Source organism: Gymnoscopelus braueri, assembly GCF_963280865.1.
Source record: "Gymnoscopelus braueri genome assembly, chromosome: 12".
Taxonomy (NCBI): Eukaryota; Metazoa; Chordata; class Actinopteri; order Myctophiformes; family Myctophidae; genus Gymnoscopelus; species Gymnoscopelus braueri.
The window spans coordinates 44883372-44903573 of record NC_137614.1 but is presented as its reverse complement, the minus strand read 5'-3'; the positions used below and the strand labels follow the sequence as shown (position 1 = coordinate 44903573).

General features: G+C 41.5%; 1 protein-coding gene across 1 annotated transcript in view; it reads left to right on the top strand.

Moving 5' to 3' along the window:
* Positions 1 to 20202, top strand: part of LOC308097153 (cadherin-4-like) — a 246033-nt gene that overhangs the window by 171627 nt on the left and 54204 nt on the right. Inside the window, exon 5 of the mRNA XM_080444778.1 lies at positions 3618 to 3815. Within this exon, the coding sequence (XP_080300904.1) occupies positions 3618 to 3815 (198 nt within the window). The remainder of the gene's footprint in view (positions 1 to 3617; positions 3816 to 20202) is intronic.

Sequence of the window (20202 nt, the reverse complement as noted above, 5' to 3'; positions counted from 1 at the left end):
CTCATATTCCCCTGAAACCACCAGCCTAAGCTTTTCTTGTAGTTTTACACACACATGCACATGCATATTGGATGAGAGTGCAGTGCATACCCACATACAATACTTTCAGCCTGCGCCGTTTACCTGAATCAAACTGATAACAGTTTGGTTCTGATCTCTTCCAGACAAAGTGCAATTGTTTCAGAGTTTTCTTCTCAGCCCTTCTCAACACTACAGTCTTGCATCTCCCATACTGTCCTCTGCGTTACAACAGCATACAGTAATATGAATGTGACCCAGCCTATGATTATTTACACCATGACCACTACCCTCTTCACCTTTTAATAAATTCCCTGCACAATAAAAATCATCATCAGTGAGGATCAGATCAGATTTCAAACTCAATCAACTCTTAGTGTGTAAATATGGATCCTTATAGGTCCACTTGGTCCAATTTGCTGTTCTGATGTGTATGAGGAGGAATGGGAAAGAAGGGAGGTACAGGGACCTGGCGAAGGCCTTCAGCTGATGGAATCATTTGAACTGCCTCCTATTGAAGGTGAAGGAAATGGTGATGGATTTCCATAGGTCTAAGACCCTCTTCAGCCAGTCAACATTCAAGGAGCGACCATTGCGGGTGTGGACTAGAGGTCTTCATTGGTCTAAAACCCAAACCATAATGGACCTGTATAATTAGTTCCAAGATCCCATCGGTTCTGACTTTTGTTTTTATGACGGACCTGAACCCCAAGTGAACCCGTGAAACTTGTTTGGGAAGACAGGTGCCTTCTACAGAACGGGGCAGAACCGGTTCTTTTTCGTGAGGAGGCTCAGGTCCTTTGACATGTGCAGTAAAATGCTGCTCATGTTCTACCATTTGGTGGTGGCAAGTGTCCTCTTCTACGTCTGCTGGGAAGGCAGTATAACTGACATGGATGATAAGCAGCTGGACAAGCTGGTGAAGAGGGCTGGCTCAGCGTTTGACAGGAGGCCGGACTCACTGGGGACTGTTGTGGAGAGACTTACATGGAATGAGCTGCAAGACGTTTTGGACAATGTCAGTCATCCTCACAACATCCTGGCAAAGCCAGAGAAGCAGCCGCAGTGGATGGCTTTTCTCGCAGCACTGCAGGATTGAACGCTCCAGGAGATCTTTCGTCCCCACAGCCAGGCTTCATAATGCCTTAGCCAATGGCATGGGCTCATTTTGATTGATTAACATTTTTATTGAGTAAAATGTATAAAGAGGAACGTATATTTGTATGTATCAGTTATAGATAGATAGATCTTGCGGGGGGCAAATTCAGTTGCCAAAGATAGTACATCAGTTAAAAAAATCAGGGCAGATACAGAAAAAGAAAGTCTGCTTCTCTGAGTGCAGATCTCCGCCAGGCCGGGTTGGCTACACAGGTCATCAAATGTTGGAGGTCAATCATAGCCAATGGGAATATGTGAAATCTGACTGATACCTCTTGATCACATAACTCCATCGATAATGTGCCAATTTGTATGGGTGTTGGACAAAATCTGTGGTGGAGTAGTATCAAAAAGTGTGTATTGAAGAAAATGCTAAATGGCGGAGAATGTAGTCGGCTACAAATGGGGGGAGTTGAGCCACGATCCAAGGAATCATAGGAAACATTTTATAGTTTGACCTACGGTTCAAGAGTTATTGGCCAAAATGCAACCTTCTTACAGTACCACCACCGTTTGATTTGAACCCTAACCCAACCCCCAACTAAACTAATACAAAAAAAAAGTCAAACGAAAAAACTGTAAAGCTTGAGAGCTTAGTTCCATTGCGGCCCTCATGACTGTTAGTACTGTACATACAGTACTCACACACTGGACTCCGGACTGTGCAATTATATGTGTTATTGCCACATTTGTATGCCCTTCACTTACACTATGTTTTCATTTCATTGGACCACTCACATTTAAGGATTTTTAAGTATTAGTTAAGTAAGAGTTTTAAGTGTTTAAGTATCTTAAAAAAAAGAAAACGTGTTTTATATCTACAGTATACTGTCTGTACTTTATGTAGATGGCTGTGTGAGCTACGCTGCAGGACTAATAAGCTAATAAAATCACAATAAATGTTGGTAAGTCTGATTAACGCTGAGAGGTTATTTGGTGGAATCTGTTGGGGGAAGTATTTGTTGGACATAAAGCTCAGTGCTGCAGTCTCCATTCAGCGAACACATCCCAGCACTTGATGAATAGCTGTTGTGGAGACAAGCTGTCAGGACCTGCCAACCGGGAGGGGAGAGCGAGAAAAACAATAACACTGTGAGAGAAGTGGAGCGACGGAGTGAGAGTGCGTTGCAGATGCAGTAGGGAGCACGGCTACGACTGATGTACAGCCAGAGCTATGTAGTCACATCTGATTTCTTTGACATGTTTTTACTGCTTTGGTAACCCTGAGATGTGTTGGTAAACTTAGTCTTTGAGGAGTATCGTCACAGCATGTCAATACTGATGTAACCTTTGGATCATTTAGAGATCCAGCACACATCCTCCACAGCCCCCTGGGACGCCAAGCAGATGGTGCAGATGGTTAAAGAGCAGCCTTGAGATGATGCCTACAATATAACCTTGATGTAAATATGCCAATCTATATGTCATGTACATGAACCTGAGAGCCAACGTGTCTGCATCTCTTTACGCTGGAGTTTTCTCTTAAGGGACACACACTGTATATTACCTAGTACTATATTATTCTGCATGCTATTTGTTTGCTCCTGATCACTATGATATAATCTGACCCAAAGCACTATTTTATTATTATATTCAGTGGTTCAGATTTCTGTAGATGATGTTACTGTTTTCTTTCTCTTTTTTACTCTTCCTGCATCATATTCACATAGAGAACTCACTTAACACAAGCTGATTTGGAATCAGGATTTATTATATTTTTATGACGCTATGACGGGAACTCGTAATGAATTAATGATTGTGATTGATCATTGTGACACTGATAGGGGGTTCACTTGAGGACATTAAAAGAGACTGAGCATCTTTCACAGAGACAGGTTTGTGGGCGTCGTCTCTCACTGCCCCAAGGCTGTGTGTGTGTGTGTGTGTGTGTGTGTGTGTGTGTGTGTGTGTGTGTGTGTGTGTGTGTGTGTGTGTGTGTGTGTGTGTGTGTGTGTGTGTGTGTGTGTGTGTGTGTGTGTGTGTGTGTGTGTGTGTGTGTGTGTGTGTGTGTGTGTGTGTGTGTGTGGGGTTCAGTCAGCTCAGTCTGGTAAATGGGACTATAAATTGGAGCTCAGTCATATCCACTGTTAACAGGCTTTTTACAGCCAGGTGTGAAATTACAAGGTCTCTGTGACTTTTGAGACCCCTTTTCATATTTATATGTGCATACATTTATTTGCTGTATGTCATCAAACCCTCTCTAGAGGAGAGTCCTGTGCACATCCAAAACCAAAGAGCCAGGTGCTGGATAAAAATATATACCCAGAGAAAATATATCTGCACGTTGGAATAAAATCTCCCTTAATTATACCTTTCTGCCACCAGTTTCCTGTCTCTCTGCTATCCTATTTAAATAATGCTAACTCATTTGCACACAAAAAAATAATACAACGGCTTTCTCTGTCTCCTGACAGTAGTCTTGTTTCTGTGCTGTTTTTCAGGTCACTGAAGAAGAGGGCAAAGTTGCTGAGAGGAAAGGCAAGAAAGAGACTTTTCGATCCCCTCCTGCTGTCATCCTGTTCCCGAGGCCCGTGCTGAGCGGCTCCAAGGGCCTGCGCAGGCAGAAGAGGGACTGGGTGATTCCACCCGTCAACGTGCCGGAAAACTCTCGAGGACCGTTCCCGCAGATGCTCGTCAGCGTAAGTGACAGAATTCATTGGCTCTCATCGCTCATCTACAGCTCTGGGTTTGTTGAGCGCACTAGCATAGCATGCAGGTTGCCGTTGGTCATTAGGACAAATCCATGCAGGTGATTACGTTGACAGGCTTGTTTCTGATGTGATTATCGCTGTACAGTGGTGGAAAAAGTACTCAAATTCTTTACTTAAGTAAAAGTACCAATACTGCAATATAAAAATACTCTGTTACAAGTAAAAGTCCAGAATTTAAAAATTACTTGAGTAAAAGTACAAAAGTATTGGCATCAAAATGTACTTAAAGTACCAAAAGTAAAAGTACTAAATATTTGAAAATAGCCGATCTACAAGCTCACAACGCGTCGCGATGCGACGCGTTGTGAGCTTGTAGATCTGCTATTTTCAAATAGCCTAGGTATAAAATAGGGCTAAAGTGGTTAATGTATGTTTCATTATATCATAGTTTATATCTGAAAAGTAACTAGTAACTAAAGTTTTCAAATAATTGTAGAGGAGTAAAAGTACAATATTTGCCCCCGAGATGTAGTGGAGTAGAAGTAAAAGTATTGGAAATTGGAAATACTCAAGTAAAGTACAAATACCTCAAAATTGTACTTAAGTACAGTACTTAAGTAAATGTACTTAGTTACTTTCCACCACTGTGTATAAGCTACTATTATAGCTGCAGACGTCTTACAGAATCAGAACGGTTTTGATGAGGCTTCTGCATTCCGAGAGGGAGCTGTCGGCTAAGCAGCCCATGTGTGTCTAATCTCTCCCCACAGTGTCGGATCCACTGGTTTCATGCAGTAAAATGACTGATTATTTCTGCTCCTTTATGCATGCGATAGTTCCCTTGTCGGACCAGTTAGAATGTGAACCCAAAGTTCAATAATGTTTTTGTGGCTCTTTTATTATTTTTTAAGCAATGCAATTTGTCACACAATCTTTACTTGGTCTGTAAAAAGCAGCGCTCTGATAAGAGGAATGAAATTCTGCTGTTCTCTGGCCAGGAAAAAAACAGGGGTTCATCCCCTTCGAGGTCTTGTAAGGACACACTGGTTAAAAGGCTTCATAAATCACAGATCTGTACAGCCCTGTTTTCCCACATGACCACGTGTGAAGAATGAGCTTATGGTACTTTCTAGGATGGTATACCCTTCACTTTTGTACTGTACTCACTCACACACCGCCGTCATTTCTACAGTATTGTGTGTGTGTGTGTGTGTGTGTGTGTGTGTGTGTGTGTGCGTGTGTGCGCGTGCGCGTCTGTGTGCGCGTAGACTGTGCACATTGTCTACTTGCATAAGCCAGCTGTTGTCATTTAGTGTTGCAGATGCAGAGTATGGAGGGAATATGTGTGACTAGGCGCACTACCATCGTAGCACCTCCGCAACAACTGCTAGTTTCATGATGCATAAAATATAAATAAAACCGGGAAGGGGGTTAGAAGTTCAGATTGTAAAAATCTGGCTGATAAAAAAAGAAAATAACATGAATATAAATAAACGTTTGTGGGAATGCATTGTTGCAGCGCTGAGGCCCTGCTCTGCTTAAAATTCAGAGATTCTGTCACAACAGAAAGCTCAGTTTGTCTCACAGAACCTTGAAATTCTAGCTCACCGTGTTTGTGGTAATTCATCAAAAAACATCATTCTGAAAGACTGATGGTTCATTCCACGCTCCCTCCTTCCTCCCGCGTCTCTTTATCTGTAGGATCTAGCCTTCAGCTTTTCCTCCCTGAGTCCCTGTTTACAGAAGTCAGACATTCTTTTCACTTTGGGGTTTTCAATAGTGCAAAAGAAGCACTTTCGTTCCAATCCTCGGGGGAAATGCCTGGGGAGGTGCTCCAAGTAAACTTTTATTTTTAATACGTTTTTTTTTTTGGTTTTTGTTTGTGTAAAAACAGTGAAACGGCATCGAACGAAAGAGTGGAAAGTTTTTAACTCTTTTAACTAAGGTAATAACTTTAAAATATTATTACCTCTTAATCCGACATGTTTCCTAATAACCTGGTGTAACTTGACATTCTCATCCCAGCTAGTACAGCCCCACAACATGGCTAAAACCACCCTACAATGGACCAGACAGCTCTGTTTTGTCCACAGGCTGGACACAACCAGACAGACAGACATGCTGTGGTGTTAAGGACACCACCACCATTGCTGACAAACCAACTATGCTGGAATGTTTAAAAAAAACGTCCAACAAACCCTGGCAAATAGGTCCGTTAGGAGCTCGTTGAGGGCTGGTAGTGGCGTGTACAAAGCAGAGAGGAAGTGATGCGTGTTGATGCCTCTGTTGGGCTCTCAGGTTCTTTGGTAATGACTGGAGGGCAGGCTGGGCCACACAGAGATACAGAGGTGAGACTTTAACGAGGAGGCAGCTGTAAGAGGGAGGCTGGTGATGGGTTGATATTGTTGTAGTGTTGCTGAAGTCCTTTATTTCGAATATTGCATTGCGGATCTTGCTGAAGCTCATGTCCTGTTTTTCTACTTTTTAATTCTGTTTCCTCATTTCAGTGGAGGACAAAGCATTGTTACTTGTTTGTTTGTTTGAATTATTACACTTCAGACTCAAACATGTTCTCACCCCTCGTAAAGACCAGAGGTTTTAACAGCATGGCTTGATTATATCCTTCATTTACACTGGACTCTTAAAGGAGCATTTCACCCCTGGAAGAACTTGCAGTCACTCAATGTTAATAATATATATATTAATTATCTATTATAATATAGTAGATAACAGTAGCAAAATTTCAAATTTGCACCCTATGGCCAGAAAAATATAGAAGTCTTGACTTTGACTGGATGACTGGGGTTTGGCTGCATTACTACAATGACCACAATGCTTTGGGGCACTGCCCTTCCTTGAGGGGAGGAGGCTGCGTGGGGGCGTGGTCTACATTGTAACTTTCCCCTCCCAGTTCTCACTACAACAACATCAACAAACACATACAGCACATTGGCCAGTGTTGCCATGTCTGCTTATTATAAGCGGCTGGTTTCTAAAATGTAGTTGATATTTGGGCTCGTTTCCAAATGTTTTGATTGTTGTTTAAACCAGTGGTTCTCAAACATGTTCATGTACTTTTCCACGGACCCTCATCTGTGCACTGCGCGCCAACATATTTGCCAGGGAGACCCTACCAAAAATGTGTTGTTAAAATGTTTTAAAAATATTCCACATTTTGCACTTTTTTCCCCTCAAGATTTTTTGGAAAATAGCAGATCTATACAAGCTCACACTGCGTCACATCGTTACGCGTTGTGAGCTTGTAGATCGGCAATTTTCAAATAACCCATGTCTAGGTTTCAAGTGCTCTTGGCACAGGTATTTTCTTTTGGGCTTGTTTTCATATACCTGGTTGCTTATTTCTCTCACAAGATCTGGCAACAACACTGAATGCTGAAGAATGATGAATGTTACGTTCCAACTTTTCCGACTTTTTTGTCTACCTTTGGATCACAAAACACGACATCGAAGCCATGTTCTTTCTTGGACCACGTGAAATCTGCCTCTGTTGAACCAGTACAGTTGGACCAGTAGGCCTACCCATTGCAAGTTTGCTATATCTACCCAGGATGTCAGTCCCATCATCACCGTGTCTTTGTTGCGCCAGCAAGGTGAAACTATAGTCTTGGCTGCTGTTGTATTGTGTTCTGTATTGATTTGATTTTATCTTATAGTAAACTAAATATATCATGTATAAATTAGCATATTAACACTAAACGTGTGTGTCTGTGTGCGCGCACGCACGTGCATCAATTTTTTTTTCTACATTCCATCCCACCATGTAGACAGTCCGGTGCTGGTGACGTGACGTCCATCTTCTACTTGGGAGTCGGGACATCCATGGAGATGCAGCATAGTCAACAATATAATAATAAAACAAAACGTTTCATACTCATGTCATGTGTGACTCCTTATCTCTGAGAGCATAATGTTTCACTGTCATTTCCAGTTATATTCTTTGGACTAAACTTATAGAAAACATGGGCATTACTTTAGAATGACATGCTAATGTTCAAATACTCTTGTCATACACAGCCTAATCGTTTTTTTTCTCTTTTTTCAAATGAGACCGTTTCATGCTTTCAATTGGTGTATATGGATAATATTAGATTTTACTATAGCCTATTGTATCTAAGACTAGTAAAGTTGAATCCAATGTGCTGGGGTCCCCAGAAAAATTATGATTACATGTAGAAGTAAAATACTAACAGAATGTACAAGAGTTTTTCACTATTATATCTGTAATGCTTACAGTCATGTAATTATGTACCATTCTGCCAAATGAAAGACCATCTCCTATCATGAAACAGTTCAAAAGAACCCTTATAGAATTGGGTGTAAATACATTTTGTCATTATAAATGCTTACACAATGTAGAATATACCAATGAGTAGAGCAAGCAGTGTGTAAATGTAACCGTTTTATTTAGAAAAAATATATATGGCTGTAGTGTCCCAGGTCTTCATCTGCAGTTCCTTCATTTTTGCAGGCTGATGACAACTTTCTGTCCTGTCATTGGAAAGAACACATTAGATTAGATTTAGTTTACATGGATATCATCCGACGTGATACCTAATTTATTCTTAGTTGCATGCGCACCAAAAATAGCAGACCTACAAGCTCACAAAGTGTCGAGTCTGCGACGCGTTGTGAGCTTGTAGATCTGCTATTTTCGGGACCTGACGTCGTCATGTACTGAGTAGCTCTGAAACATGTCAGTCATGGCGGAGCTTCAACCTGGTGTTTGCACTTTCTACATGTACAGACCGTACATCTACATAAACGTTCATATTTCAAATATAAAGTGCTGAACTCATGCCACGGATGTTACAATTTGAATCAGGTGGGTCTAAGTACCAGTATCTTCCGTATTGTTTAATAAAAAGCATTGTAATCCAATCGGTGGCCATTTTCTCCTTATGCTTTCAATTACGCGACCCTATCGGTTGGGACGTATATTGCACTCTGATACATTATACATCTAAGAGAAAATGGCCACCATTCGGATTTAAATGTTTTTTTTATTGAAAAATACGGAAGATACGGGTACTTAGACCCATCCGATTCCAATTGTAACATCTGTGGCCACGGGGTAAGAACTTTATATTTGAAATATGAACGTTTATGTAGATGAAAGGGTTGTGAATGGAGAAAGTGCCAAAATCAGGTTGAAGTTCCGCCATGACAGTCATGTTCCCAAAAAAAGACATGGGTTTCCGTGGCTACAGGCAAGTCAACAATAACAAACGTTCCGTTCACGCCACGGCTCCACAAGCTAGTTTAGTCTACCCGAGGGATACAACATGAGATTATAGTGATAGTGGCAACTTTACAGCATGTTTACTTACTCGAGAGACAAGCGTCCACCGTCCACGGTCCGTGTACATTCTGTCAGTTCCACTAGGAAACATCCCCGACGGGTTGTTGCTCCTCACTGTCCGCATAGCTGCGTGTGGGTCCGGGTACAGAAGTATAACTCTGATATGTTTGCAGACGCCATGATAGTACATGTGAGGTAGCTAATGGGAGTGGTCGAGTGGGGAAAGAAGGTTGAACAATGTTACGGTGACACCTTCGGGGCCGGTCCTTTGAGCTATGGGGGTTGGTTTGGATTTGAACTACACCTGTAGTCACCTGCAGTCATGTAGTGCGGACATAAGGTGAGAAGCTGCGGAAAACGTAATTTGACGCTATGGGCAGCAAAATCTGCGAAGTGTCCCTTTAATGTCAAAGTATCAATCTTGATGTCATCGCTAACTGACAGAGGCAGACTAGGATACTACCAATATGCAGGCCCTGATTAATGCGCCCGCTGGAGCCTTTGGAGATTTGAGTACTATTGTTGATCGTTGGTGTGCGAGTGATCTAAGGGTTGTTGGAAATGTCTGCACTGTCTGTGCTTTCCTTCATTGATTGTTGTATTATTAGATTATTATTAGATTATTATTTTGTATTTTATTATCAGTTGTGCTGGTGACATGTAATGTGGTGAACGTCATTTTATTTGATTGAAAAATAGGCCTGATACATACTGCCTTTCTCTTGGTAAAGTGAAGGCGCTGTCTGTGGTGCTGAAACACTGTTACATGGGGGGCAGCTTGAGCCCGGTCACTGCTCCGGTGCCTATAAAGTCTTAATCCGGCCTTGACCCTATGAAGTATGTTGAAGAGCTGTGCTTTCCCCATCTCTTCCCCGTATAGAAGTAGAATAAAGTGCATACAAAAGTGGCTAATGTGCATAATAAATTGAGAGTCATGAATGTACTGTATGTAAAGTATTTGCTCATTACGTCTCATTAGTCTCATGTGGTCAGACCCACCATCTTACATCATCAATTCCAGTAACGGAGGGTCTGAAACACAATTCTATGATTGACCGGGCTGTAATGGAAAGCCATGATTGGTCTGTGGTTGGTCTAAGGATGTCCATGGTTTGGTCAGTTCAGACACTTTCAGATATCTATCTAATTGTGTGGCTTCTGTACTGCAAGCTGGTTGCCTGAAGGTCTTTCTACAGGCCATGTCCTAGGAATGCTCTATCACTGGTGTCCTACAGTATGTGTGATCTCTCTCTCTCTCTCTCTCTCTCTCTCTCTCTCTCTCTCTCTCTCTCTCTCTCTCTCTCTCTCTCCCTCTCCTCATCTCTCTCTCTTCCTCTTGTCTTCTTGACTATGTTTCTCTCCTGATGTCATTACTCAGTGTTCTGTGCGGTACGGCTGTGTGATGCCTACCCTAATGGCCTGTGAAGCCGGTCCAAGTCCTAATGGGCTGTTCTGTCATCCAGCGCAGCGCTGAGTGACACGTCTGCTGCGCCATCCCACCGTTTCTCTCCCTTCCCGGACTGAGCTTCCGTCAGTGGGACAGGCAGGGTGACAACATCTCTGCAGGTCCACAGTACTGTCACTTTGATCGGGCTAGCACAGGATGGGGCAGGTGTGATGACAGAGATCCTACCGGATGGCCCGGCAGCCCGGAGCCTGGCACGTGTCAAGGGGAAGTGTGGAGTGTTTGACTAAGGTATTGGCAGAACCACACTCACACTACTGTCCAAGGCCAATGCTATGTAAGGACCAGATATTATTGACTGCCAATAATGTCAGTTCCCTGAGTCTGAGTGTAACTACTACAATGTTTTCCAGAGGCTCTCCTCCTTTCCTCACAGTGTGTATTTTGCCTTAAAGTGAATGCTCCACTGTCAAATTTGCAGATGTACTGTGCAGTCAATTTTGACATTCACTGTGTCGATTGCAGCAAAATGAATTCAGAATTCACCGAGAATGGCTGAAGTTCTTTGTCCACATGGCTACTCTACGTCACCACATGAACAATCTATGGTGATTACGGCTGGCTTAATCGGCGACACAGAGACCGGTGACGGACATGGATAAAGACATGGAGTCTTTGTGGACTATTCCTTTGAGATCAGTCACAGCTTTTTGTGCCAGTATAGCTTCTGTATGTATAGTTTCCCGTAGCTGTGATGTGCTATAGATTTACTGTGTAGTGTAAGGCCTGGTGTTCGACTGCCTACACTCCGGCAGACTGTAGCCCGAGTGCATGGAGTGAAACAGTGCCTCTACACCAGATGGGGATGAGTGGAGCAGAACTTCAACATCCTGGAGACCAAAGACTGATGGAAGGCGGAACAGGCATGAGAGCCAGTTCCGGAGAGAAGCGTGCATGAGCATCCAAAAGATGGAAAAAGAAAGCACCGGGAGTAATTCTTCAGAATAAACAGGTGCTCTTTGTGGTTTTTCCTCCTTGTGCTGCCAAACACAAACAGCCGTCAATAGCATGTAAGATACATTGATTTCTCACAGAGGCTTTTTTTGAAACCTTCAATTGATTCACACACTTCTCCTCTGGCAGAGAAGCATCCCTTTTGCTCTGGCAAATACAGACTCAGGCTCAGGGTCAGTGGTTTGGATGTAGTGCTGCACCACCCAGCGACAGCCCGACAAGAAGTCCATGGTCGGGTGTGCAGGCCTAGCCTCCCAGATCCCTGAGCTTGGTGTTGAGCTTGTCAGGAACCTCTGGCCCTCATTTATCAACGCAGTGCAGACCAAATAATTGGGCGTACGGTGAGATCACCGCAACTTTCAGCATTTATCAATATATCCTGACGTTGGTTTCAGTCTACCGTACGTTGAGATCTCACGTCTGGTCGAGACAAGTTGTTGACGTTGGTTGCGCCCGTTTATTCCATTCTAGACCTGCGGAGCAGCATTGTCTGACTGTCTGACAGGCATCTGGACACATAATCCACTTCAAAATGTATATCTAATAAATAATCCCTGTGAAAATATAACATTTTATAAAGTAATTTAAACAAACTGCTTTAACAGTCATTCAGATAAGATTGCAGATCCGGCTGCATTGAAAATAGCAGATCTACAAGCTCACAAGCGTCGCATTGCGACGCTTGTAAGCTTGTAGATCTGCTATTTTAGATCTGCGAGAGCATTTTCGTGGAGTTTAGACCGGCACAACGGCGTTGCTGTTATATTTTCATGGCCACCGGGAGATCAGACATTTAACCACGGTCCAACACACACCAGCCTTCATCCATTAATGTTCTCTCCAGGCTATCTCTCATTAATGCGGCGCGGTACGGGACTCGCCCGTCCGACGGTCCGAGTCTCACTGGGAAATGGGAATAGCCTTAATTTTTGTGTAACTCGAACGCGCACTGCTCGGTATGGGTTAAATACATTAATATACAAACGTATTCCATTCATGGCGATGTGATTGGTATCATTCATGTAGGCTACAAGCCTGCCTACGTGACAAAGATTGTACCGCTACGCTACGGAGTTGGGGGCGGCGGCGGGGCGTGTGTGTGTGTGTGTGTGTGTGTGGTGATGAGAGAGAGAGGCGTGTGTGGCGAGGCGAGCGGGGGAAACTCTTTCTTATTGGCTTTTCATGATGTGTTTGGTCGTATTCTGGTTCTTCATGTCGTAAAATCGGGGCGATTGGAGAATATTTAAGGGCGTGTTATTTAAAGTAATACTAGGTAACGTTTTCAACAAAACTAAAGTTAAATTGTATATCTTTTGCGAGTGGCAAAAGTTTCACAACACCCACTCCGTGAATTTCACCCCCGGAAGCCTTTTATTTATATATTTTCTATTGAAAGTGGACTGGGGGGACATTCCCGGGGAAATGACGTTCCTGGCCAACGTCATGACGTCGTGGCCGACGTCCCCAGGAACTACCGCAACGGTTTCCTGTTTGGCCAGGAACTACCGCGCTATAACAAAAAGGAACCTCACGCTGATTGTTAAGATAATGTAGGATTGGAAGATCGAAAAGAACAGAAAAAGAAAGCACAGCTCATGGTAACTAATGCTCCACTGGCTAAGAGAAACGATCCGTAGATAGTATAAAACAATTAAAAGATCGCTTTTTGAAACGCTTCCGGCTTCCGGTGAAAACGAATGGAATTCTGGGTAATCGAGGATTACGGAAATTGTATGCAGTGACGGTAGTGACCAGCAGAGGGTTGCTAAAAATCGTTATTTGGGATTCTGCATTGTATTACTTTAAATGACGCTCGTTTTCAGACGTGAGATTTATCAAAGCTCCGACCTAATGTACACTAGGATTGGCTGTATAGGATCCTTTGATAAATGTGACTTCGACGTTGGTGTACGGCCGAATATATGGAAAAATATAAGCCGTTTTTTACGCTCCGTTGATAAATGAGGGCCATTGTGTTGAATGTTGAGTGGATCTATTTTGACGATATGCTAATTTCCATGGGTCCCACTCCTTTAACAAGGAGTGGGATGCTCTTCCAATAATGTGTGATCCCTGTATCCCTCAATAAGTACAGTACATTATATTGATAGTAAGACCCTATCGTGTCCTTTTGTTTCGTTTGCTTATTATTTTATGTACAGCACATTGAATTGCCTTGTTGAAATGTGTTATACAAATAAACTTGCCTTGCCTTACCTCTACGCCAAATGGAAGAGTACAAGTGAGATACTCTAAAGCCTTACATATATTTTTTAGGAAGGGGAACTGTGTTTTAATAGATGCCTAGTTCATTTATAACTATAATATCCATGCTGTATACTCTTTGTCATAGCAGTTGCTTTATATTGATGTCTTGCTTTTGCGGTTGCACAACAAATAATGTACAGAAAATGTTTTATTTGACTCAGCGCTTCTTGCTGCACATCTGTGTGTGTGTGTGTGTGTGTGTGTGTGTGTGTGTGTGTGTGTGTGTGTGTGTGTGTGTGTGTGTGTGTGTTGTGTGTGTGTGTGTGTGTGTGTGTGTGTGTGTGTGTGTGTGTGTGTGTGTTTACCTTATGCACGCTACAGCACCTGTGCTCCACTTTTTTGAACAGACTCTCTCTGGAGTCTGTTCAAAAAAGCAGTTTCCAAACAGAGTGAAAAACCTCCCCCACCACCACCACCTCCCCCTCCCCGAAGTGTCTGCTTTCTCCTGTTTGTACGCTTACCAGTGATTAATGACTGCTCCGCTCCGCTGACAAACACACACCCACAACAACAACACGGGGACATGAGAGAGACACAGAGAAAGTCCAAAAGAACAACAGAACACAGAGCAACCAACTGTGCACACCAGCTGAGTTGGAGTCTATTGCATTTGAAGAATTTGATTGGAACAAAGGAGGCCTAGGGAGGGAGGGAAGGAGAGAGAGAGAGAGAGAGAGAGAAGAGAGAGAGAGAGAGAGAGAGAGAGAGAGCGAGAGAGAGAGAGGAGAGAGAGAGAGAGAGGAGAGAGAGAGAGGAGAGAGAGAGAGAGAGAGAGAGATAGAGAGAGAGAGAGAGATGAGAGAGAGAGGAGAGAGAGAGAGAGAGAGAGAGAGAGAAGTATAAATACAGTAGAAGGGGGAGGTAAAGATGGAGTGTTAGTGGAAGGGCAGGATTAGTGTCTGGTAGACTTTCTAGAGAAGTGGTTTTCATGGCCTCGTCTCCTGACTGTAACGAAGCCCTCTGGCATCTGCCAGCGTCAACTCTGCCAACAGCAGCACAGCATCACTCTGGTCTGCCCCCTTCACACCACAACATGCACACACAAGCATGTACTGCACCCACAGTAGATGCACACATAGTCAGACACATTGAATTAATTCCACGTAGCTACAGTATATGTTAACGTACAGTATTATGCAAGTTCTTGCGGTAGACGTTGCATTTACACAGAAAACACTTATACTGTAGCTGTAGTGTGCTCTCACAACCATGCATGTATGTACTGTATGATCTGTGCAAGTCACATACTGCACCTGTGCATGCATGCAGTATATTATATGCAATAAACCTGTGCATGCAGGTAAGTGTATGTACGCTTACTCATGCATCCAATGATTTTCATGCAGTTACACATGTTTGTATGTACAGTATAGTGTGAGTCCTTGAATGTGCATGCATGCACACACACACACACACACACACACACACACACACACACACACACACCACACACACACACACACACACACACACACACACACACACACACACACACACACACTGAAATAGCTTGTTACTACACAGGGAGTAAACAGAGCCTCAGTGTAGTGCGTATGCCGCACCATTGCCTTTGTATATGTATTGTTTGGGGGTTTTGTTTGTTTGCCTTTTCTGCTTTATCCCTGAACAAAGAGAGGACTGAGCTAAGCCAAGTACTGGCCTCCATCTTGTTTTTTGAAGAGAGAGGGAGAAGCACACAAGGGAGAAACCCACGTTTGGAAGTATTTAAGGACACAATCCACAATCCAATCCAATCCTCTGCCACAAGGAAACCATATGGAATACTTTACAAATGTACAGTGGATAGCAAGGATCTCATTTTAAACTGTACAGAATGCTTTATGAATGGTACAGTAGATTGCAAGTATCTTCTGAGCCAAATCATTCAGGCCTTTTGGTATTACAAACCACATGCAGTATGTTCTGTTTTGCATGTTTTGTTAACAGCACTATTTAACCTTGCAGTGCTTGGCAGGTACACACACACACACGCACACACACACACACGCACCACTTAAACTATACATTGAGCAAGGAATGGGGTGTGAGAGAAACTTGTGTCGATATGGAGTAAGGGCCACTGGGTCAGCATTTCATTTGCTCTTTGTTTTATTCAATAACACGTCTTGGCCACTTTCAGAACCTCTTTGTTAGATTTTTTCTCCTGAAGAATTCACTTTGGGTATTTTCCTTCCAAACCCAGCTGAGTACTTTCTTCAGCACAAGCATCGAGAGTGTGGATATATTTTAAATATTCTGACTGAATACACAAATTGATATTTATTGTTCTTCCTCTCCACAGCAGATAGCATTTTTCAAGTAAAATATTATCAGATTTTGCACAAACGGTGTATAGCATTCATTAGCACATTCCAGCATAGCGAAAGGGTAATTGTTTTGAGTGTTACCAGCCGTGATAACGTGGCTAAATGGTGAAAAAACGTGCCTCATGTCATGTGTTCCATCCCTGTCTTCCATTGCACCATACACACCGATGTGGTGTCATGGCTGGTGAGATCCCATCGATAGATGGTCTTTAGTTTGTATAACATTCATTTGGACCCTTCATGACAACCAGAACCTAACTTTTAAAGCTGCCTGTATCCTGTAGTCATAAATGATTCAAGATGTGTTTATTGTTATATGTTATATCCATGTACACAAGACTAAAATCCTTTGGTTTTTGGTTCCTCATTATCGTAATAATAACAATAACAAAGACATAATTAAGAATAGCTAGTAAGAAGAAGGTAAAGAAACATTTCAAAGTATGAATACATTATTACGTTATTGCACACTGTTAGCTGAAGGTGCTGCGTGCATGGGTTCTATACTTCTGTCCTACTTCTGAAATGATGGCGTATGGATGAGAGTGCTGTGCATTGTACCTCACGCTTATAGAGCCTTTGTGATGGCAAAGGCCATGCTCACCTCTTGTCTACTTTGACAGCTCAGACCATTAGTGAAACCTGCATTGCAGTTTGAGAAAGATCCAGCTTGTGAATCAGGGATTCAATAGGAGGTGAAGGATAGTGACCTGTGAAGGGAACATTAGTATCTCACACAAGGTGTGTGTTTGTGTTTGTGTATGTGCGTGTCCGTGTGTGTGTGTGTATTGCGCATAACTCGAGCACTGTCCTGACCGATCGACTTCAACTATAGGCGTGTGTATCGGCGAAGACCCGAGGGTGTGGTATGCCGAGTCGGAATTTGGTTGGAACAGTCGTCTAGAACAGAAAATCAAGACATCTGTGTCTGTCTGTCTGTCTGTGTCCCATTTAATGCCCCACTGTATATGGAGATCTCTGTATTTGTCTTTCTGTCTGTGTCTCTTTATGCCTGATGTCCCTGAGATCCCTGATGTCATAAATATGTCGTGATAGTACTGGCCTCCAAGTACTATGACAATAGTACTTGTCAACAGTAATTGTTCTACGTTTGCTACTGTGTTCATGGACAGTAGAACAAAATATAATTTTCATTCTTCATCTCCAATTATTTAGAAATTAACTCTTACCCTGCCAGAGTTTTTCAGAAAAGTCTGTAGCCTCTGCCAGGGTTTTGACCGATTTTGGTACCTTTTCGCATAGCCACAAAATATTTTTCTCAAGTATGATTGATCCCCAGAAAATTTCTAATCACAGATGAGATTCAGGTGTGGTTTCACAAATGTCAACGAGGTCAATTTGACCTTGTTGTCATGTGTTGTTTGATGTTTGAAAATAGCTCAAAACCAGTGGTTTCAAACCAAAAAACATTTTTACAACAACAATTTTAACATTGAAGTGGATGGAGCAGCAAAATCTTTGGAAATTGTTATCTCCTTATTCGTTTGGAAAATCGAAAAGGTGTCAATACTAAATAATTAGAGAATCTTTTAGAAATTTTTTTTTAAGGACGTTTTTAAACGTCTTTGGCAGGCAACAGCTAATTTCTCAAAGACGTTTATAAACGTCTTTGGCAGTAGTCTTTATAAACAAGTTCCATCAGACATGTTTAGCCTAATTTCAGTTCGTTTTTCTTTTCTTTTACGACCAGCTGTTTATTACATTTTCAATAACAATACAGTACAATACAAACAATAAGAAATGAGAAAGTCATAGATTGAATAGTTTTAGTTAGTTTTTCAAAGTTTAGTGCCCAGATGAATTTGTCTACTCCTCCTATAGACTCCTGCTACACACTATGGCCCAGAGATAGGACTTTATTAGAATCCCCCTGCATTTTTATGACACTCCTCGGCAGGTCCCCCTGGGTTTGGATCGGTATTACATTAAACTGTATCATTCTTACCGACACAAGAGTTACGTCTGGGTCAAGGGCAGCAGTCCCAGGCTCTTTAATAGGAGATGAGAGGGACTTTAAGAGGGAGATAAATAAGAGCTTTACCAACAACCTCTGTCTGAACCCCTGGGGGTGGTCGGGGCGACCCTGTGGATCAGAAGGATGAAGGAGAAACGGAAATCCTCAAAGACATAAAAAAAATAATGTGCAGTGAAATTGGCCAAAAGATATTCGGCAAGGGACTCCGGAGTTGGGGACCAGCGGTGAAGAAGGAGAATGAGTTGTTTCCTGGTGTCGAGAGATGAAGTCCTTCTAACAGAAGGGAAGGACATTTGACAGATGATGTTGGCACCCAAATATGGAGTTACATTTGTGTCTTTATTAACCAAACAAAAGAAAAACATTTGAGAGAGAAAAAATATAAACAGAGCAAAGAATAGTTTTGAAAGAAAACGAATTAAAACAGCAAGCAAAAAATAATAATTTGTAAGCAAAGGAAATTATATAAACAGAACAAAAAATATTTTTAATTAAAACAAATTAAAAACGCAATCAAAAAAATATATTTGCAAGCAAAAAAATATAAGATTTGAAAGAAAATAAAAAATAATTGAGAACAAAACTTAAAATTCAAGAGTAAAAAAATAAGGAAAAACGGTTTAAACTACATAAAACAAAATACTTAGTAAAATGTTTGGGTAATAAAATGTGTTGTGCTAAATAAAATGTTGTGAAAATAGCCGAACTACAAGCGCACAATGCCTTAAAAAGGTCTTAAAAGTCATTAAATTGTCACTTTAGAAATGTGTTACCCTGTATACACTTATACTGTATAGGTTGGTTTGTTTATTGTTGAGAGAGAAAACAATGTTGCCCATTAAGCTAATCTGGGGACCCCCTCTGAGGGTCCCGATCCCAAGTTTGGGAACCACTGGCCTACTATAACAGTAACAACAATACAACAATTTTAAATACAGATCACAAACTGTAAGTAGAACAGAAACCTAACATTAGGGAATCATCTGAATTGCTAATAGCCTAAAATGCTCAATATTGTAACGAATAGTGTAGCGTCCAGAGCTGGAATGGAGCTCTGACCTCAGTCCCAGAGGACCACAATGGAAACGAGCCTTTTTGTGTTATCCTTATAACAATCATTGTACAATTGTACCTCTGTATCCTACTGTTAATAAAGTATTCCATCAATCTGTTTACTCAAACTGTTTACTGTACATATTTTTTTTGTTTTTGTTTTTTATGATGTTTTGCATAGTAGTGTATATCTGTCTGTCATTAAATGTCTCTATGAATTGAGTACAAAGGACCCCAATGGAAACAAGTCATCTTTCTTGGGTTTTAAATACTCTTAGCTGACCTTGCATTATACTTTCATGTTTTTTAGTTTTTTTTTGCAAACTGCTAATAATTCAATCAATCAAAAATACCATGCTGGCCGTAACACACCTCCATCCCTGCATTCAACAAGCTATAAGGAAGGGGGAGCTGTCACTCAGATTCCAAGTGACCAATGGAGAGGTGTCTTACATCTATCAGCGTAGGACCCGCCTTCTGAACTTTAACCCCTCACACAAACAAATCCAAGAGAGAGAAAAAAAAATCGAGACCAAAGACATAGGTTTTGAGAGAGAAGGCATTTTGCAATCAGAAAAAACAACTTTCATTCGCAAATGAGGAAAAAAAACATTAAAAACATTTTATTTCCCAAACATTTTACTAAGTATTTTGTTTTATGTAGTTTAAACAGTTTTTCCTTATTTCTTTACTCTTGAATTTTAAAAGTTTTGTTCTCAATTCTTTTTTATTTTCTTTCAAATCTTATATTTTTTTGCTTGCAAATATATTTTTTTGATTGCGTTTTTAATTAGTTTTAATTAAAAATATTTTTTTGTTCTGTTTATATAATTTCCTTTGCTTACAAATTATTATTTTTCGCTTGCTGTTTTAATTTGTTTTCATTCAAAACTATTCTTTGCTCTGTTTATATTTTTTCTCTCTCAAATGTTTTTCTTTTGTTTGGTTAATAAAGACACAAATGTAACTCCATACCCAAACAGTTGGACGGA